The following is a 22,986-nucleotide window of genomic DNA, read 5'->3' as shown; positions in this document are numbered from 1 at the left end:
TTCTGTTTTCTTGAATATACTCCCTTCACCTGTCATTTTGTGTCATCTCATTTGTGTTAACAAAAGCTGAAGATGCCCATTTCCTGTCTTTTCTCCTTTCCTTCACCTCGGCATCAGACTGCCATGAGGGATTGTCCTCATCGCATCATTACACCGCCCGGTCCCCACACGCTCCGACTGTGCATGAAAGTAACTCCTGCAGTTAATTCTCCACAAGACGGAAATGTTTGTCTACAGTATATACACACCATAGATTCACCATCCAATGGCGTCCCACCATTAACGTACTGTAAATACTTTATTTTGATTTGTCTTCACTTCCGTCATCATTTCTGTTTTCCGGTTGTGCCATGTTGATCCCACTTCCTGAGTATTTCATTGGTTTGACATGACTTTGATTCCTTCCTGCCGTGTGTTGGTATCGGTATTTCAACCACACTTCTGGTTCCCAAACACTACACACCAAATTCTTGGCATCCGTAAACCACGTTTTAGATTGAGACAGAGTTTATTTGTCGGTCAAATTTGCATCTGCAATAGAACACAGTTATATTACTTGGGCTCAAAAAAGCAGCAAATGAATACATAAAATAACACAGAATAGTGCAAAACAAAATATTTGTATTAATTGAACATATTAAATGAGCACTCTGCTTTCATATTTGTTCATTTACTCAGGTGAAGTGTTCAAAATCAAGTGCACTGCACCTCATCTTTGGGGCCAGGAAACAGGGGGCCTGGTATATAGAAATTTAAATATTTTTATTCCTTCTCTTTTGGCTTCGCCACAGCAAATCAATCTCCTCCATCCAACCCTGTCTTCTGCATCTGTCTCTCTCAAACCAACTACGCCTCCTACCTGGCAGCTCTAAATGCAACATCCTTCTACCTATATATATATATATATATATATATATATATATAATCTCTCCTCTGGACATGTCCCAACCATCTCAGTCTGGCCTCTCTGACTTTATCTCCAAGGCCTCTAACATGTAATGTCCCTCTGATGTACTCGTTCCTGATCCTATCCATCCTGGTCACTCCCAATGTGAACCTCGGCATCCGCATCTCTGCTACCTCTAGTTCTGCTTCCTGTCTTTTCCAGTAAATAGATACAGTAAATACATGGAAATTACAAATACAAATACAAATTTTAGAATACCCCAATTTTTCAAGTTGTCTATTGACATTCAAGTCAAAGGTAAAGTCGTAAAGTGCCAGATGTTAAAAAAAAGTAAGGTTACCCAAGAGTGAAAAATAATGTGTATTTCTGAATTACACAAAAAGGCCTGTTTCAGGGACCAAAAAATGAGTCAACAATTTTAAGCTGTTCTGTTGATTAAAACCTTGGCAGTTGGTGATACTAATTCCTATAGGTGTTCCGATTTCTGAAGTACTTACTACCTCCTCTGTCTGCATAAAAATAGTGTTCAGAACCCATTGTGGTACTATACCCTCATGAACATCAGTCGAACAGCATAATTCATTCATTCATTTTCTACTGCTTATCCTCACGAGGGTTGCAGTCGGGGTACACCCTGGACTGGGCGCCAGCCAATCACAGGGCACATATAGACAAACAACCATTCACACTCACATTCATACCTATGGACAATTTGGAGTTGCCAATGAACCCAGCATGCATGTTTTTGGAATGTGGGAGGAAGCCGGACTCCCCACGCATGCACGGGGAGAACAACAAACTCCACACAGAGATGTCAGAGGATGGAATCCAACTTGGGTCTCCTAGCTGTGTGGCCTGCGCGCTAACCACTTGTCCGCCGTGCAGCCCTGAACAGCATTATATTGAAGAAATGAATTTGTTGCTACAAAAACGGCAAGAAAAAAGGGAATTAACAATAGAAGAGAGACATAGGTAGGTTTTTCCTCTAGGGAAATTGGAACTATCCCTCTCCGCTTTAATTTGACTTCTGCTTTCCTCTTCCTGTCAGTGAAACACTGTTTTGCCTCCTATTATCTCTTGAGATCGCAAGTTGCAAGTTGGTTTTTTTTTGTTGTTTTTTTTTTTTTTTTTTTACTTCTAACATTCATCTTGAGTCTTCTTGCCCGCCGTGATTCATCCTGTGGTGATTGGGACTTAGCCTCAGGCATTTTGGTTTGTTTGCCTTGCTGATTGCCTTTTTGTGTAATGGACCCTGAGTTAAAGGATTAAACAAACTGGCTTTCTTAACCTGCAAGAAAGTTTCAGGTTTACCATTAGCAGTTTGGTGGCCACATGCAGCAAATGTCTCTGCATTCTTTTTGAAATTTTGCCCATCATCCACAATCCTTATGTGAGACATAACCACATATGTATTTATCTTTTCTGTGAGTTCTAAAGATATACAAACAGATAAAAATCAGAAGCCTTCTAAAAAACAACTCAAAAAAGCAGCAAGAACGCTCAATTTGCATGTAATGTGTCACAGCTGTCACAAAAGCAGACAATGTGTGTCGAACTTGAAATGTATATTTTAAAAAAAAAAAAACTGTTTTTCTCCCTTTTTTCATTATTTTTTATATTTTCCTGAAACTTACCTATTTTCTACTGAATAATGGCTGGGACTGAATGAGTTAAAAGTACCAAAATATGATAAAATACTGCATAAAATACTGTACTGTATGTAACAAGTATTACTTATCATGAATGTACCTGTGCATACTGTATATATTAGGCCTATCCAATTACATGCAGTAATGAGCTGCCTCTTTGTTTATTGTTTTTTTTTTTTACATCTTTAAAACACACAGAAAAGAGAAAGACGTGTGTTCATGTCCCACACGAGGACTGTGGATGTTGGGTAAAATAAAAAAATGCAGCTTTCTTAAAAAGTGCCATGTCATTGTTGAGTGTGGGGTGCAGTGTTGTGGTGGCATTGAATAATGGATTTTTATGTTAGGGAAGGCACCATATCAGTGCAATTCAAGATTCAAATTCTTTTGTCAAAAATATAGCAAAAATATAGCACTAACTGGTGAATCTAAACTTCCACGGCCTGCCCCACCTTCTGCTGAGGCACTAATGCAAGTAGGTTATGCCTGCTTAACTCCAGAACATTGACACATGCAAGACGGGGACTCTATGTGCTCTGACCATTTGAGATATATTATGGCTCATTGCCTAGCGAGGAATTAGTGTAGGGATAAGATTCTGGTAAGCCTTACAAATTCATCCTTGCACATCACACAGCCATTGACTGATATTCTGTACAGTAAGTTTATGTAATAGGACTCTCTTTGCACATAGATGTTGGTGGACTCTGGAGCTGATGCATGCTGGGTCGTGTGGTAAATAATGTTGAGGCTTAATCTTTTTTTTAGCGGGAAGACATCTCAGAGGACTGTTCTGATCAAGATCAAAATGGCAATGGGTGATGTTGCAGGCATGGAAAATTCTGTAAAATAAAACTAACTTGAATGTGCTTGATTGTGGCTTCAAACTACCGCTAAGTCTTCAGATGTGGAAAATTGGTCAGGTAAAATTAGATTTATGATCAACAATGTTCACCATGATGTCATCATTGTCAAGCGCTTTCGGCACAAAGCTTTCAAAGCAAAAGTAAACAAGCAAAGCGAACGTGACAAAGGTTGTCATCAGTCAATCAAAGCATGAACCGAAGTTCGGTTCCAAAGGTCAACTGACACACAGATACACATCATGACTTTGAAAGGTCTGGCTTTTCCCTATAGTTTGGGGGTTTGGGTTGATAATGTCCACTCTGTTAAAATGTAACATAAAATAACTGCACAGTCACGAGATAAAGGGGTAAGCACAAAAGTATGTTCATTCATTCATTCATTTTCTACCGCTTTTCTTCACGAGGGGTCGCGGAAGTGCTGGGGCCTATCCCAGCTGTCTTTGGGCGAGAGACGGGGTACACCCTGGACTGGTCGCCAGCCAATCACAGGGCACATATAGACAAACAACCATTCACACTCACATTCATACCTATGGACAATTTGGAGTCGCTAATTAACCTAGCATGTTTTTGGAATGTGGGAGGAAACCAGAGTACCCGGAGAAAACCCACGCATGGGGAGAACATGCAAACTCCACACAGAGATGGCCGAGGGTGGAATTGAACCCTGGTCTCCTAGCTGTGAGGTCTAACCACTCGACCGCCGTGCCACCCCACAAAAGTACGTAAAACGCTAAAATTTATCCTGGACTCCAAAGGGTTATCAAAATGATATGTTGTTAAAGGGGACCTATTATGCACATTTTTCAACACTTTGTATTGACCTGTGGACTCCTATAGAGCAGCTACACACAATGACCCGTACAGAATTTTTTTTAGATCTGCCAGAATCTGCACCTATTCCAGTCGCATTTCCTACAATTTGTGTTTCCCGCCAAAATGGTCTGATTTAATTTATTCCACACACACCCACCTCCAGCCATAAGCACTCCACTGGTGGTCACTGGTAACTCCAAACAATCTTTAATTTTAGTGGGTATAAGAGTTGATAATAAATAAATAAAGTCTTTGGAGAGCTAATTGAAAAGTGTTTAGGAGCTACTGTCTAGAGCCTTCTGGCACCGCTGGTGCTCTTCCAACCTTGCCTGCCCGAGGAGGGGAACTCATTGTCACACACATTTTGTCTGAACCACCACTGGTGTCGTGGAGCTCAGGAGAACCGGGATGGGATGTCACTGCATCCACTTCGCCTGCTCGAGGAGGAGCACACATTGTCGCACACACTTTGTCAGAGGCACTGCTGGTTCCACGTAAGCCTCGTAAGCCTGAGCTTGCCTTGTAAACAGAGTGTGTGTGTGTGTGGGGGGGGGGGGGGGGTAGAGAGTGTCTGGTCAACAGCGATGTCCATAAGGAAGATTGCCTCTCTGTGACATCAGAAAAGAATGGTTTTGCAACGCCCTCGGAAACCGAGCATTTTGAGCCATGCCAAAATTCTTTCAGGGCTCACTTCCACATGTGAAAACCTCATTATCTGCACCTTTGCCATCGTTTAACACAAAAATAAAACATTCCATCTATATTTACAGGTCAGAAAAGTGGAAAAAGGACAATAGGTTCCAAGTTTATGAAACCATATAACAAATCGGTGAATTGAATAGTCCCCATTCAGGGCTCTACGTTAAAAACAAAAATGACTTGCCCATGGGGAATCCTTAAGGTGAGAACTACTTGCCCGAACTTGCCCCATGTAAAATGAAAAGTGCCATAATGATATCATATATCAATATATGCTGATAATTCATCAGATAATAGTACTGATGCATTGTATTTGGAGGAATGTCTGAAAATTTGTGGAAATGTATTTAACATAATCTCCACAAATTTTCAGACATGCTACCTTACACATGGTAGTCGTAGTAAGCAGTGATATTTATAAGTTGTGCACCACAATGAAACATTATTGAATAGACACATTTGTGTACTAGTAAAGTGTTTTTAATCCAGAAAAAAATGCTCAATGGTCAAACAATAATTTGTGAAGCAAAGGTGAGAAAAATCCACAGAGAAATTGAACCGCTAGATTTTGTATCTTGTGCAAAATCAGCACTTGGTATTGGATCTAATCGGTGGTGTTTCATTGTGACCACTTCAAATTGTCACAGCAATGTGATTCACTCACCTGTGCCATCATTAGATTTTCTGCCGCTAATAAAATACTTGTTTAGGAGGCACTGGTTCATCACTTTTTGGTGTTTTCCTTCAGAAGTTGTTGAAGAATTAGACGATGTTGGCAGGGACGCCATGATAGATGTTTTCCTAGTAAAACGATCGCTGATTGGTTGATCGCGAACAAGAACGGGTGTGGGTAAAACGCGGATTGTGGATTACGGACCGCGGTCTAAATAAACGATTCTGATTGGTCCATTTCAAGATTTGCAAGGATTGCTTTGCAAATTACCACCGGAATTACGCAGTCCGTGTTTTACCAACACCCAACAAGAACCGCTTTAAAAAAAACTCTTGGCAGTACGGCATGCTAAAGTGCACTTTAGCATGCCCGACGGGAATATTAATGATTGGATTTACTTTGTTTTAACTTGCCCCGGGCCATCGGTACATCGTTATTGTCGAGCCCTGCCCATTTCAGGGCGGTGCCTCGAGGTGATTTGCTGAATATTAAATCTGTTTTTTTTTCATTACAAGAAGAATTATTTTCAATATATATTACATTACATTTGGTTGACAATTTCTATCCACTTTGATTCTCTACCATTCTACCTCATTGGGTGTATGCTCTTGGTAAATTGGGCGCTTCACCTCAGGACTGGAGTCATTGGAACGCCGTCACACAAGCTGCTTCCCAGGTTTATTGGTCTCAGCAAAGTTGTGCCATTAACGCTATTGCTGCATGTTTTACAGTTCCCCGATGGTGGAGTCATCCCATTCATCCATGCCAAATGTTAACTGAAATGTCAGTACATTCAAGTACATGGCACCTGCTGGTATGGTATTTGTTTCCGATTAGGGAACATCATGTGGTTCAAATTTGCACAAATAACACAACATTGGGGGCGGCACAGCGGCCGAGTGGTTAGCACGCAGACCTCACAGCTAGGAGACCAGGGTTCAATCCCACCCTCGGCCAGCTCTGTGTGGAGTTTGCATGTTCTCCCCGTGCATGCGTGGGTTTTCTCCGGGTACTCCGGTTTCCTCCCACATTCCAAAAACATGCTAGGTTAATTGGCGACTCCAAATTGTCCATAGGTATGAATGTGAGTGTGAATGGTTGTTTGTCTATATGTGCCCTGTGATTGGCTGGCGACCAGTCCAGGGTGTACCCCGCCTCTCGCCCAAAGACAGCTGGGATAGGCTCCAGCACCCCCCGCAACCCTCGTGAGGAAAAGCGGTAGAAAATGAATGAATGAACACAACATTGTTTACTACTTTGTCTAATATTGTTGAGCCTTTTCATTAAATGAAAAAATATATATAGTTATTATAAAAATCATTAATAATTGGCAGCACGGTGGCCTCGTGGTTAGCATGTTGGCCACACCAAAATACACCAAATACTACCAATTATTTGTACTGTCTGTTGCAGTACAAACTATAGTGGTGCAGGAAGCAGGCATCAATCCGTTGTTTGGTCACCAGAGAACTGTTAATTCTCAGCAACAATGCCAATGGCAGAACACAATGTGCCTTTCCCGAAACAACATTCTGCTTCTAATAACTACATGCCAGCAACAAAACACTGCCTTTAGTTAACTGCATTGCATTCGTCTGTGCTCTATTAATTGGCACTTTACACTGTTGTGCTGGTATCATGTCATGGCGTTCTGTTAGCTGACATGTAACCATCCTGCCTACGCAACCTCAGCTTACCACAGTAGCGTCAAAGCCATGCCACAACACGACTAAATGAACTGCACTGCTTCTTGAAAAAGCAGTTATCCCATCTTAGCCATAAAAACAAATACATTTATGGCTAGTAAAATGGTGATAAAAATTTCACAACCATTTAACGCCAAGTGTTTCTAAATTACTCTCCAACTTTCTGTCAATTGCCACTCTGAAAGAAATTATAATCTTGACATGAAATGGACTTACACTTATTTTTGTCCCCTCATCATCGGGCTCTGGCGTTATCTCCATCTGGAAAAAACAGAAAGACAAATTATCAGTTATTGTCGTGCTGTGCATGACAGCCATGCTGTGTGTCTGCCTCCTTTTCCTGTTTATGCTTTGTTTTGCAGACAGTGTTGTCTGGGGGCGGAGCAATGAGGCAGGTGGACGCAATTGGCAATTAGCCTGATGCATGAGCCCATGTCCACAAATTATACCTCATGGTGTTACTGCGTTGACCATCTACTTCAGTGTTGTCATGTTGCTTGTTTTTGTGTGTTTATTTGTTCACTTGAAAGCACTTCAATGTTGAAAGTATAATTCCTCTACAACTAAAACCCACTGATAGCAGCTTCATTTGCTCTTTTACGGTTGCAAAGACGGGATGCTCCGCTAGTTCGGCCACTAACCAGATTTTTTGGGCCCCCTGGCAGTCCAGAGACCTTGGAATTGTCCTGAATTTTCCTCTTTGTTTATAATGAGTGCTTTTGGTCAGGGTACCGGATAAAGAGGAAAAGAAAATCTGTAATTCTTAATAAAATTAGTAATTCATTACAATCAATTGATAAATGGATAATTACGCTATGTGAATAGTATCTGTAACTGACATTTTCAGTCCTGGATGATCGGTATCAGAATTGACCGTATCTGTAACATTTTGATATCAGAATAATCTTTTTGGTTGCAGTTGATATTTCATATTTTTTATTGTCAAACTCAATTTAAAATGATTCATAAACAACCGTATGGCACCTTGACTTCCAGTTTCAATGTACGTTTGTTGGTAAAACAATACAAAACAAAATAGAAATTCTAATAATCAAATGTGTAATGTTTTCCGGTTGCAAGGGCACTGTATTTTTTGAAGGATGCTCCGCTAGTTCGGCCACTAACCAGATTTTTTGGGCCCCCTGGCAGTCCAGGGACCTTGGAATTGTCCTGAATTTTCCCCTTTGTTTATAATGAGTGCTTTTAGTCAGGAAAATTATTTATTCTTAATAAAATTTGTAATTCACATTTTCAATCCTGGATAATTGGTATCAGAATTGACCGCATCCTTAGCATTTTGATATCACAATAATGTTTTTTGTTGCAGTTGAAATTTCGTGTTTTTTATTGTCAAACTCCATTTAAAATGATTCATAAACAACTGTATGGCACCTTGACTTCCAGTTTCAATGTAAGTTTGTTGGTAAAACAATACAAACAAAATAGAAATTCTAATAATCAAATGTGTAATGCCATGAGTTGATACATTCATATGGTTTCCAGGTTCCAGGGGCAACCATAATTGTGATACAGCCCACAGAGAAAAGGAGTTTGACACCCCTGATATAGACCTTTCTATATGGAAATATGTCATTTCAGTCAAATTACTCCAACAGATTTAAGACAAGCGCAATATACACACTGCAGAAACATCAAAAGAACTGCTTCAAAGCAGGATCTTAGGCCATAAGAAACTTCTAGACCAAAAAAACAACAACCCACCCCTGTTGGTTTCTGCAGTAAAAGCATTTCTACCATTATAGATTATGACATAGTAAAATAGAAGGAAGGTGGAAAACACCACATACAAAAGCATAAATATAGCACCTTCCAGCCATAGGCCCATATCATTGACTCAACATTGATTTTAGAGGCTACAATTTCCTATTTGTGTGACACTGGATACCAAATGGATGTCTTCCGAGCTATGAAAAAGCAAACGAGGAGGCAGAACAAGCTTGGGAGGAGGACATGAGGACAAGCTAATGGCTTCCATAACTGAGATAAAAAGAGAAGGGCAATAGAAGGATAAGATGGCTACTTATGAGCATTTCCTGCAGAGAGCACTCCTTCAAGAGATCTAATTAGCATGGAGAAACCAGTGCTTTTCTCTGGAGGATACTCTGCAGACAGGTGATTAATGAGCAGAATTACTGCTGGACCCGTTGCTGTCTCTGTCCACATGTATGCGTGACTCTTACATCTTGATCTTGCAGATGGACCTGACATACTCTGTTGTGCTGAAGAGCCGTCTGCAATGATAAGGCAGAATTAACTGCTGGTTTCATGTCATTAATTTCGGGATCCCCTTTTACAAACTTCACAGCGGTTTTATTGGCTAGCTCTGCAGCATATATTTGTCACCTGATGAACGCTAATATGAGAGATTTTCACTGGTTCTACTTGCCAAAACATGAGGATGCTGCATGACTGGAAATCTTTCATAACACAATTTCTATGTGAAGTGCTGTACCTTCCGCTACTTAAAAAAAATAAAAATAAAAAATCACCTTGTGTATTATACAGCAGTGTGACTGATTTATGGCTAAATTCTAATCTTGCCATCTCCTTTAGTTCAGAACTACTACTAATTATTTAAATACTGTGCCGTTTGCGAGTCAGTGAGGAAATGATAGTTCTTTCTTTGGCAGGAGCCAATTACGAGCTATCAGTGCACTCGGAACGGGCTCGTCAACCTATTGCAAACCACAGGTAATTAGATGTTACAACAAAACAGACTGACTCACTGTCTCATCTTTCAAAAAACACTTTACTAACAACAATACATAAAACACACAGCAGCTGAACACTTCTAAGGTATACTTCATAAATATATAAACTTGTCCCAGTGTGTTTTTACTTTAAAAGAAAAAAAAAAACCTTTAAAGTTTTCCCATAAGGCATTGTGTCTGAACAATGCAATCATTGGGATGCTGCGGTGATGTCAGCTTCCCTCTGGGCTCCCTCTGGTGGACTGAGGCACCTTCCACCAATTTCTATGCTGTCTATGCTCCTCTGATGAAATGTTTTTTCCAAACAAAATGAATTATAGGAAAACATTATAATTTGCTAAATTCATATTGGTACGTCGCGAGTGGTTAGCACGCAGGCCACACAGCTAGGAGACCCGATCTCGATTCCACCCTCGGGTATTTCTGTGCGGAGTTTGCATGTTCTCCCCGTGCATATGTGGGTTTTCTCCGGGTACTCCGGTTTCCTCCCACATTCCAAAAACATGCTAGGTTAATTGGTGACTCCAAGTTGTCCATCGGTATGAATGTGAGTGTGAATGGTTGTTTGTCTATATGTGCCCTGTGGTTGGCTGGCGACCAGTCCAGGGTGTACCCCGACTCCTGCCCAAAGACAGCTGGGATAGGCTCCAGCACCCCTGCAACCCTCATGAGGATAAGTAGAAAATGAATGAATGAATATTGGTACTTTTTGTGTTTCTGAGGTTATAGCTTTTGAGTGTTAAGTTGCTGTGTCATGAGTTTAATGTTGCTTGTGACATGACCACGAGTGCCTTATACAGAACCAGACTGAAAAACTAAGTAGGGATCCGTGCCTCAGTGTTAAATTCGGTGTTAAATTAATGCAGATTCAACCACCTGCAACAAGTGCTTGAAGTGCCTTTTATTTTCCGGATTCCCTTCCTGACGAATACCAATGGTGCTTACGAGTGGAGATTTGAACCTGAGGTGTCCGGTCCAAAGGCCAGAAAGCTAACCACTACACCACAGCGGGCCCCAACAAGTGATTGATATTGTGCAATTAAAGACTTGTAAGTAATGCAACGTGAGAACAAAGGATTACGTCTGATGCTTTTTAAAAACTGATTTGCCGACCACAACATGCCAACAGCAGTGCTCAAGTCCAACACGTCAACTTGCACGCATTTTTTTGCACACAACACAACATTTCATTATCCATCAATCACACTGGTCGTGAGCGAGGCGCATTCACAAACACTAGAGTTCTGAACATCCGACACAAGTAAGTGACCGGGATGGTGTATCATTTATCAATGTCTTCTTCATTTGGTAAAACGCGTTGTTTTTTTTGTTTTTTTTTAAATACATTTTGCACTTTGTGTGTCCAGCTTGACGAAAAGCTCTGTCCGCAATGTAATGTCTCATTTCACAAACTGTACATGTGTGCGTACAGTGTACAGTGTACAGTGTGCGACTGTTGGCCTAAAAGAGGTACAAAAGACGAGGAATTTGGTGACAATATTGGTATAGTATATATCAGAGAGTATAGGCAACAACAACAGCTTGCTCTTGCCTGTCTCTGTCAGCGATGCATGAGAACTATTTCCACCTCGTAGAATATCCTCAGCTATGTGGCCCCGATGTTGAGGTGCGGTGCTCCTGTTTTTTGAACACTTAACCTCCGTAAACCAACAAAGATGAATGCTTAAGGTGAAAGCAGTGTGCTGTACACAGCAAGTGCAGCCATGGAAAACATTATTAGACCACTTTGTTTCTACAGTTTCCTGTTCATTTTAATGCCTGGTGCAACTAAAGATACAATTGTTTGTATAAAGATAATAATGACAAAAATGGCTCGTGAAAGTTTGGAACTGATATCTAACCATTCCTGTGGCGTTCTTTACAATAACCAAATCAATTAAGTTCTTATGTCAATATCAATGACATTGTACTGCCAAAACATTTGACTTGTTTTTGCCAATTTTTTGTTGTTATAACTAAATCCAATATAATTAGATTTCATGAAAATCTAGTTGTATCTTTACTGATTAAAATTTGAAATTTCTCTGTATTTCTTGGAAATTTGTCAGATTGCAATTTCATTTTTCATGCTTCATAACTAAATAAATAAAAGGCAGAAAGGAAGAAAATGTTGCTCTCTTTAATAAATAAAAATAGGCTACCGGACCTGGATCAAAACCGTAGCCCAAACGGTACGTGACAAAAAAAAACAAAAACAAAAACAAAAAAAAAAGAACTTGGACTATATTAGGAAAGCAGGAAGTGAACAAATGTATTAGTTACTGATTGTAAAAGTACCAGATGGAGGGGTAGGATTTAATAAGCTTTGCTTCTTCCTTCTCCTTTTGGACATGTGGAACTGTGAACTGATTATGTGATGCATTCAATTGTAATCTGATGCATGTTCAAATGAAATTAAACCATTACCATTACCAAACCATGGGTCACCTGTACCACTGTACACCTAATGAATCCGAACGCAACATTGGTACAAGATTATCACGTCATTGTTTGATGTGTGGGGAATTAACGTGACACCAAATACAAACATTAGCACTCAGACACACTAAGTCATCAAAACTCACTTTTATGCGTTCACACACAGCATCAGAATTTGGGAACACTGAAGAGGTAACAAGAACTGGAAAATATGTCTATTTGTGGCAGCATTGGAGTAACTTTCACTTTGTCTTGGAGAACACAATTATGGTGCATTTATGGACGGCTGTGAACAAAGTAAGAATAAACCCTCTGTGAAATAAAAGTAATGTAAAAACTATGGTCTTTTTAAAAAGTAGTAAATAAAGGGCGGTTTTCTATTCCGCTGCCGTGTCAGCAAATATACTTTTTCCTAACTTGTAATGCAGGCACAAAAAAAAAAAAAACACAGCCCTTTTCATAACAATGGGCGTTTGAGTAAGTGTGATGTTCTAACGAACATAAATCACAGTTGTAGTGAACTGTAAAGACATTCCTAATTACAGTGCTCGCTGACTTTTGCGTGAAGATGTTTTGGGGTCTAAACTACAGTTGTTAACCCTAATTACATCCCACAGATGACATGGGTTCCTTTCACACGCAAACACTAATCCCCTTCACAGCCCATTGGGTTATGACAAGGGCTATGTTAATTACATGTAAAGCCTTCAATTGTGCATGTAAAACATGAAAGAGCTCCATTGCTTTATCCAGTGAAGGGAAAATGTTCCCCTGACAAGTAAAATGTTAGGGGAAGACTAAATCAAGGCTTGGAATGAACTGCATGATGGTTCAAAGTCTCGTAGGACGTGACTACACATATTGACACTTAAATATTACTTTCCAAGTCAAATGTGTAATCATGCATAATCCTGGCAATTCTGCATTTGGACCAGCAGTATAAAGCAGATCACGCCCGGAGCATTCCATCCTGCCTATGCAATACCATTACAGAATTCAAGATGGAGTCCTGCAATGGGTTAGGCGCCTGCAGACACCTGATGGATTTTCAAAAATTGTATCCTGCAGGATTTTATAAACACGAACGCCCGATCCCGAAGACTTATCTATAAGCCTCTTACGAGACAAAAAGAGGTGATGGCGCAACTTTGATCAGTTTTAAAACGTCCAGACTCTGATTGAATGAGTTGAAAGCAAAAATATATTTTATTATTTGGGAGACAGAATGAAGTTCATTTCATTTTACGATAGTATCAAGCACACGTAGTGTCTGACGAGAAAACTTCTGGACCTTGGTCAAAAATGTTGAGTGGTTCATTGTGGCTTGCAAATTGAGTGGAGCACTTCATATCTCAACATTTTCTTTCAGATATGGATGCTATTGTCTTTTTTCCATCTTTTATCTTTCTTTTCCTTCGATTTATACATTTTTTTTTCAACCCGACTGCTTGCTCCCAAGGATGTTTTTGTTCGTGAGAGGTACAAAAAAGGGATGCTGCAACTCCACAATGGAAGAGAGCATGTTCAATGCAGTTTTAAGCCAGAAAACACATCTCGCAGTGTTGTGCAAAGGAGGTCACACATTGGAGGGAAATGGGCCGGGCGTGGGAGGCTTTCATTTCAATGCAGACCTGCCAACGTGTACAAATTTATAGTACTATATACTGGTTTGCCCTCCATTTTGTTACATTTTCTTGGTTCAGTCTGTACAGTACAGATAAATGAATAAATATTATCAGTTTATCTTACATTTCAAATCGTTGGGAAGCATTGAGAAGCTGAGAAGAACATAGCCCGAGATCATAATACTCCGTGTGCCTTGAAAAATCAGTCAAAATCTTGCAAAATGTCTGGTACCAAGAGGAATGGCTGAAAAAAAGCTGGGATTGAGTGAATTAATAATTCATGCCATTTCGCAGTTGAGCCTATTATTAGTCCAAAAACATGCATATTGAAGTAAATGTTACATATTTGTTGCCTAAATTAAGCATTTTCAAGCATAACGATGGCATAACAGTGAACTCCAATACAAATACAAACACAGGAAATTCAAATAGTGAATGTAGTATTTTGCATTGGTCAGTAGGTTTCAGTAATTGTTCGGTGAGAAAGGAATCAGACTTGATCACCGGAAAAACACACTTTTATTGCAATGTTTGAATGAACAGTCACAATAACTGCATCACTATAATCATCAGAATATTGCTTCTTCAATCAGTAAATAGAACTGAATGCCTATACTATACTGCATTTAGAGGTGAAAACATGAAAATAAGATGGCTGTTTATGAGTAAAAAACACATTTGAATCTGAGAGAAGATGGGAAATCAATCAGTCACTGCACAGCATTGGCCATCACCAGTTCAACCAGTTGGAATATCCTGAAGACTAAATAAACACTGGAGTAGAATCCCTGGTTTATCGTGGTTAATTGGTTCCACATTCAACGGTGAAGAGTGAATTTCTACAAAGTAGGAGTCCTTATTTATAAATGGAATATTGTAAAAAAATGACATAAAATAACACCTGATAGTGAACTTATACTCATATTCCCTAATATAATACATACGTATACTGTAATAGTGTACTTCCCAGTAGCTATTCTCTCATCAATGTAATATTACTGACACCTAGTGAACAGACCAGTGTACAATATTACAGTATATCTGACATTCTTGATTGCGTCATCTGAATGCCTTATATTTGTATTTTTGCTTAATTTTGGCCAACATTCACTTAAATGTGCATGTTTTTGCCAAATAATACACTTTAGACCGATTTGTTAACTATATTTGAGCGTGATTGGCTTTTTGTGTACATCGAAGTAGTAAAGTGTAGAGTGGAGTAGATACCTAGCTCTCAATTTCGCTATGAAGACTCAAAAAGATGCTTGTTTGCGGTCAGCGGTTTTGCCTGAAGACTGGACCACACGTCTCATGCTTGGGTGCTTAATTAAGTGTTACATTTTATCATCAATGTACTTGTTCTTGCATGATCACAGCATGTATATAAAATGATAAAACGCTGTTAGAGGTTGTTTTTAGAGGACTTTGTAGTCAAAATAGGTGTGTCCCAATGATGTGAATTGTTAGCTAGCTTATACCTACTAATTTTCTGACGTTATTCACAGAAAAGGGAAATAAATACATGTTCATGTTTCACATAAGGACTGTAAATAATGGGAAAAATTCCCCAACAAATTGTTGATATCTTATCTTATCTTATCTTATATCCTCTCTTTAAGAGCACTTGCCTTTTTGTACTTCACTCCTGCTGGCAGCTTTATTATCGTACGAGACAAAAGACAATATAACTTGTAATTATCTGTCCAAGGCGAGCAAGGCCAGAACATCACATCAGTAAATATGCCCATGTTTGAAGGAGAGGATACGAGTGCTGTAAGACCCCATTACAGCAATTACATTTTCACTGTCTGTTTTTTTTAAAGCAAACCATTTTAGCTCATCTGAGGTGACTGAAATTATCCTGTGCAGTTTTAAGCCCTGTCTGAATTCCGAAAGGATATGAATGTATGAGAGCTAAAAAAAAAAAAAATATGTCCCAAACTGTTTTACAGTTTTTTATAGCCTGCATAAAAGGTTTTGGTCATTTATTTCATTATTATTTATATTTATGAGCACCATATCTACTCTGCTCCCTTATTGTCTCCATCTGCAACATGTTGCACAAAGAACAGTGAAAGCCAATAATCAAAAGCATGGAAAGTGGCGAGCTTTGGAAAGGGCATGATGAACAAGCATGAAATGACCCTGAACCAATGAAAAGCAATAAAGATTGCTCACCTTAATTTGTGTCCTGGCTAGCTAATCAATTTCCAGGAGTACAAAAAGGTGAAAAGGCATGGCGGGAAATGAGGGTGGGGGGGAGGTTAAAGCAGTTTCAGAAGAATACTGATTGAAATCGAGACATTGAGTGAAATGTCAATTCAAGTCATCGACTCTGTGAATATTTAGACCTTAAAAATGGAATGCCTAATAAGGACAAAGAGGTGGAATTTTAACAGAATACAAAATTGTGAAATATATAGTTGGAGGCTGCAACTGATTGAAAAATACAAAGTAAAATTGTGTTTTTATTCCCTGACACAGAGGTCGCAGTTCAGCCAAGATTAGTCAACAACTTCATGATCTCGAGGTGACCTAAGCAACAGCGCTCTCTTACTTAGTCGAATATGGACTAACCGTTGCTTGGTAGAAAATGTATTTGCAGGAGGGTTAATTAAAGAATTTTATCAGAGGCAACTAAGAGAATAGCTTTTAAATTGGACAATTGGGTAAAAGTACAACACTCTAATTAAAGAGAGGCTCTTTCCTTTTCCTGCTTTGTATCATGATTCATGTAATCTACACTTACGTCAATATTTGGACCATTACACCAATGTCTTACTTCAAATTAACTCGGTATTTATGTCTGTTTGCCTCACATCGCTTGCTCACATGGGGGAACTACGGCCCGCGGGCCATATGCGGCCCATTACGTTATTCAATCCGGCCTGTCAAACATTTCAAGTACCTTAAGTCTTCTAGGATAATCATACAATTCAGTTCAGGTTTAGCATTTTCACTCGCATTTCCACTGAAATTGCTTTTTCCAGTTATTTTCCACTTCATATCTCAAAATTTTCTTAAAAATATGGATGGCATTGTCTTTTTTCCATCTGTTATCTGTCTTTTCTATCTATTTATATGTTTTTTTCAACCCGTATGCTTGCTCCCAAGGATGTATTTATACGTTTTTTTTCATGAGCGGTACAAAAAGGGATGATGTAACTCCACAATGGAAGAGAGCATGTTCAATGCAGTTTAAAGCCAGAAAAGGGTTACACATTGAAGTGAAATCGTCAGGGCCGGGCGTGAGAGGCTTTCATTTCAATGCAGACCTGCCATCATGTACAAATTTATAGTACTCAACATGCAATTTGACTCTTGAATATTCTGATATGCCCTCTATTTTGTTACATTTTCTTGGTTCAGTCTGTACAGTACTGATAAATTAATAAATATTGTCAGTTTCTCTCATATTTCAAATCGGTGGGAAGCATTGAGAAGCTGAGAAGAACATAGCCCAAGATCATAATACTGTGTGCTTTGAAAAATCAGCATTTCAAAAATCAAGACATTTAAAGGACCTTAAGTCTGTGCACGGTGGTATGACTCAAGACGTAGGGTGGTCATCTCTCAACCTGTTTGCTGGTTCAATCCTCAATCAGTGAATAGATACACATTTCTCGGATAATCGTACAATTCAGTTCAGCTTTGCATTTTCACTTGCATTTCCGCTGAAATTGCTTTTTCCAGTTATTTTCATTTTATAAAACATATGTGGAGAGTGGTGACATCAAAGTGACCCATCTTCCCCACGCTTGGGACACTAAAAAGTTCAAATTGGCAGGCATTCCTTCCATCTATCCAACCAAGCATACATCACCTATTCACACATGGGTGCATACTGTGGTGAGCTGAATGTTATCCTATGTGACACTTTGCAAAAGAGGGGGTAGACTCTGGTTATATCAAGGGTTGCGACAGACTGACACATGCAGCTTAATATTCATCCCTGGAGGCAATCCAGGAACTCCAATTAACCTGAAGTAATGTTTTTGATCTGATGGAATGAGTTGGAGAACCTGCAGAAAATTCATACTGAAACACACAGTGGAAGTTTGTTTTATATTCTCATGAGTTTAGATTTCATGGACAACGTGGTTGAAAGGTGAAACACAAATGGTTTTAAAGACAAGCAGGGTTCAAACACTAGATAGGACAGCTCTAGTTCGAGAGGAGGATGCAAGATCCAAACATGTATTCTCTAAGACTGGTTTCACTCTTTCACTCTTCACTCTAGTCTCATTTTGGTGAAACGAGGGTGATTCCACCCAAACCACCCCACCAAAGAAATAAACAACTCAAAATTTTTTAATCAAAAATGATGGAACAAATTTTTGACATTTATTTCCAAAAAAGAAATATGGAGTAAGCCAAATCTGGCTTGACACCGGTGGATTACGAACTAGCCAAATTATACAAAGTTGAAAAAAAAAAAGCTTCTGTGTTGTGATTTCTTAGACTTTCCAGCAAGTATGACAAGAAAATAATATATAGATGCTCTTATAATGACAACTATCCATCTATTTTCTATACTGATTTGTGTGGTCAAATCATCTTGACCTCCAAATCAGAACGCATAAACACTTTCATGATTTCATGAATATAGCAATATAAAAACAAAACAACCGTAAGAAAACATCAAAATAAAAATAAAATATCATCGTTCTACAAAATTTCGTCATATAACGCTTGTCTCCCCACCCATCGTCTTCATACAAGAACCCCCACTCTGCTTTGTATCGCCTTCACATTACTGCTGCGTCCCAGTCAATTGGTTGACTGAAAGTATTTCAGTTGGTTATTTGGAAAGGTTTAAGATCATGGTAAAATGAATGAAAACTGAACTATCCGTCTAAATACTACCAATTTATACACGTAACTTAACTGGTAGATGTGTGGTAACAACACTCAAAAAATCAGAACACTGTTGCCCTTCCAAATTATAATCAACAATGTTGTTTATTTGATTTGTGAGTTGTTGTACATATTGCACATTTGTTTTGCTCGGTAAACTTAATTGAATATTTGATGTCATGCATTTTTAATTTTGCACCTGCCGCTGCAGTCTGCACTCACATTGTTTATTTTTTTTTTATATCCCTGATAATGTTATATGGTTGTGTCGCAGGCATCGCAACACAGGTATTTCATTAATCACAAACCCGTTGTCAGGGTTCAATGATAATGAAAAAGTAAACAAACAAAAAAAGGTAAAACTAATTGGTGTCGTAGAGGAGTGGATTAGATGTTGTAAAAAAGTATTTAAAATATGCTCACTCCCAAAAGACAAATGTAAAAGCATTGTGTTGTATGTAAATGTAAATTAATTGTGTTGTCACTAACTCGTTCAATACTAAAGATGTATTTATACGTTGCTGGAGCCTATCCCAGCTGTCTTCGGGCAAGAGGCGGGGTACACCCTGGACTGGTGGCCAGCCAATCACAGGGCACATATAGACAAACAACCATTCACACTCACATTCATACCTATGGACAATTTGGAGTCGCCAATTAACCTAGCATGTTTTTGGAATGTGGGAGGAGACAGGAGTACCCGGAAAAAACCCAGGCATGTTAATTTAGATTACATTTTAATGCATGCACACGTGCACACACACAATTCAGTTCTAAATATGAAAATTACAAACAGTTCATAAACAGTAAATGGTTATATTTGTAAATAATGTGTTTTCAATATTCTGTGTGCCTTGAAAAGTCAGTCAAAATTGTCTAAAATATTATTGATTGATGAGTTAATGATGTCACATCTGTGGTTATACTTCTGTAAGCATGTGATATTAATGCATTTATTTATACAAACCAGTATAGTTGGTGGCATCATCATCGTTCAAGCATGACAAAATTGAAGACATTTTTTCATATTTTCTGTATGATTCCAAACATGTTTGACACATTCTTCAGGAAAAATTGCTCGATTGCAAATATCCTGATCAAATACAGAACAGAAACCTAAAATGAGACTTCTGCGAGCATCTCTTAGTTACAGATTGTAGCCCCATTCCACACAATGCTTTTGTCGTATCCACTTTGTCTTTTGATGTTTTTTACAAAAAAGGCCCCAGTGTTCCCAAATAGGAGACTTTCATGATGGAACTGGTGTAACAGTTGTGATAGATGTTTGTAAATAAAGGTGAGGAAAAAAAACATAATATATCAATGAAGGAGATGAGCAATTTCCTCACTGTCTAGATGCGGGACTATTTTACACATTACTCCCAGCCCAAATTCAGTTCATAACAGCAGGAGGTTATCCCAGCAAGGATCACAGCGAGCATAATCTAAGATCCTGGATGTAAAAATATTGCTGCTTTTGAAGCTCAACGCGGAAATCTGAACAAAGGTTTTGCCAACAGTTGTACCAGCATACGGCGTCGTGTTCTACCCGCTTGAAAATCATCAATTACTTTTTTCATTGACGCTCCAGACTTTGGTGCAGGTGGTGTGCATTCACTTCCCACTCAGAATCAATGACAGACCCCATTTTAGGTATTTCAGAAATCAGTCTAATAAGCGCATGCAGGACTGATAGGAAAGAAGAAATCAAATCGGCATATTGAATCAGAACAATGAAGGGAGCTGAATGTAGTGAGATGCATGGGGGGCGGTCCCAATTGATCTAATATGTCGGTGGGCACATATCAGTGTATGATCAGTTTTATAACCGTTGGAGTGCAACAATACATTACATTTAATATCTTTGGACTGCTGTCCAGCCAGCGGGCCCGAAAGCAATTAACAGCAGAATCAATACCCCGACTCAAAACACTGTGACAGCTCCATTATCCCTGGATGTAGGAGGCCTTGTGGGGCCCCATTTTTCTGTGTCGCTACACACACACACACATACACACACTTCCTGCATATCTCATAATGTCACTTGTAGCATTAGGTGCAGCTGTCATATACTTCAAATAAAATTAAAGGCCTTCAATTTTCAGATGTCGACGGATGCACAGTTGGGATTCAGCATTCAGCGCACCAGACATTTGTAGAGTTTTGGTAAAAAAAAACAAAAACAAAAAAAAAACCATGTCATTCACCATACATTAGTACTAATTTAATAAATGATAATACAAGTGAAATGTACAGTAAACCTCGGATATATCGGATTCAATTGTTCCCACTGGTTTTGTCCGATATAAGCGAAATCTATTATATGTGTATACCGGAAAATGTCCGTTTTACGCATATATCGGATTTATATCCGGTATATGCTTAATTAGAATTTTATCCGTTATAAAAAGGCACTTCCTTGACTATGTTTCCAATGTACCTGGACGCGCAGGCAACGCTGCAAATGACGCCGTATAGCGAGCGGCCTGTCACGATTCGGCGAATCGGAGCGCCACGATGCGGCCATCCGATATATGCGAGGGAAATTTAATGGAAATGCATTGGAACGGGACTGGAGATTTTGTCCGAAATAAGCGAAATCCGTTATAAAAAATCTGATATATGCAATGAATTGTTATTGGAAATGCATTACAGAAAAATCGGTTCTTTTTTATCTGTCCGTTGTGAGCGAATTTCCGATATATCCGAGTCCGATATATCCGAGGTTTACTGTATTATGTTATGTTTCTCTCTGGGTGTCTTCTAAGTCCTCCTCATACTGATGGACAATCTTGTCTTTCTAGAGAATATAGGCAATTGTAACTCTTTTGTTTCCCAAGGATTTACTGTAGCTCCTCATCCCAGATACTACTCAAACCAAGGATGTCAGGAAACGGATCTCCGATTTGAAAAATTGCTTTTGGTTTTCAACATTTTGGAATGAATTACCTTTATACATGATTGCTGTTTCCTGGTTGACTTTGGCCAGTTCTAGTAAAACAAATATTGAAAGACAAGTCATATGTAGTATTCTGGTCACCATGTCACGATCGGGCTTCACCCCCTCGTGACAGCTCTCTTAGTTTTACTCTTTTTCCTCGTTCATGCCCTTATTTTGTATTTACTTCCTGTGTTGCTCTGTTCTGTTTTCAGTTGATTTCCATTATCTCCCACACCTGTTTCTCATTATTTGTGATGCCTATTTAGTTCAGGTGCGCGCTCCTTTCTTTGTCGGGTCATTGTTGTTCTTTTTGTTGGACATGCTAGTGCGTTGGTCTGCTGTATAGTATCAACAATAAATACCTTTTTACCTGCTATTGGGTCCTCATCTCTGCATCCTGGGGTCGAACCGTAAAGCTGTCAAGCCGGAGCGTGACCAGCATTAGAAATATTACATCAGATACGTCAAACTTTTAAATGTTATCCAATATTATGCATAGTATGAAATTCACAAGCATTTCTGATAAGGGTGCCAGATTCAGACCACAAGTCAATAATTTAACTGTACACAACTTTAATTACTCTAATTACTACTGTATTTTCCGAACTATAAGTCACACTTTTTTTTCATAGGTTGGCTGTTCCTGCAACTTATACTCCAGAGCGACTTATAAATTTATAAAAACTATTTATGTTACATAAACACTGCACACCTTTTCTGTTCATGTTTATTTTTTGTGTAGCTGAATAAGCATTGTGTTAGCATATCTTACATCTATTCAGCCTGCTCTCTATTCTTTTATTGTTAGAACTTGCCTTCCAAGAGGACGTAATGTCTGTTTTGGTTAAACAGTTTGTAAAATAAATTACCTGCAAAAGATGTGACTTTACTCCAGTGCAACTTATTTTTCAACCTAATTATGCATTTTTTGCCTTGTGCGACTTATAGTCCAGAAAATACGGTACTTAAGTGTGTTTGTACTTCTTTCTAACTATTGCACCCTACAAAATAGCACCTTTGAAGAGTCCTCATTTTAACTTCAGCAAAGCATGGTGGGAAATACATTATCTGCCAAT

At 38.9% G+C, this 22,986-nt stretch overlaps 1 protein-coding gene across 1 annotated transcript in view; it reads right to left on the bottom strand.

The window, feature by feature from the left end:
* vstm2a (V-set and transmembrane domain containing 2A) overlaps window positions 1-22,986 on the bottom strand; it is a 77,774-nt gene that overhangs the window by 20,284 nt on the left and 34,504 nt on the right. Inside the window, exon 3 of the mRNA XM_058060047.1 lies at window positions 7,533-7,577. Coding sequence (XP_057916030.1) covers window positions 7,533-7,577 — 45 coding nt within the window. The remainder of the gene's footprint in view (window positions 1-7,532; window positions 7,578-22,986) is intronic.

The sequence above is a fragment of the Doryrhamphus excisus genome, chromosome 21 (assembly GCF_030265055.1).
Source record: "Doryrhamphus excisus isolate RoL2022-K1 chromosome 21, RoL_Dexc_1.0, whole genome shotgun sequence".
NCBI lineage: Eukaryota > Metazoa > Chordata > Actinopteri > Syngnathiformes > Syngnathidae > Doryrhamphus > Doryrhamphus excisus.
Note: the sequence above shows the minus strand (reverse complement) of the source record. Positions and strands in the feature narration are given on the sequence as shown.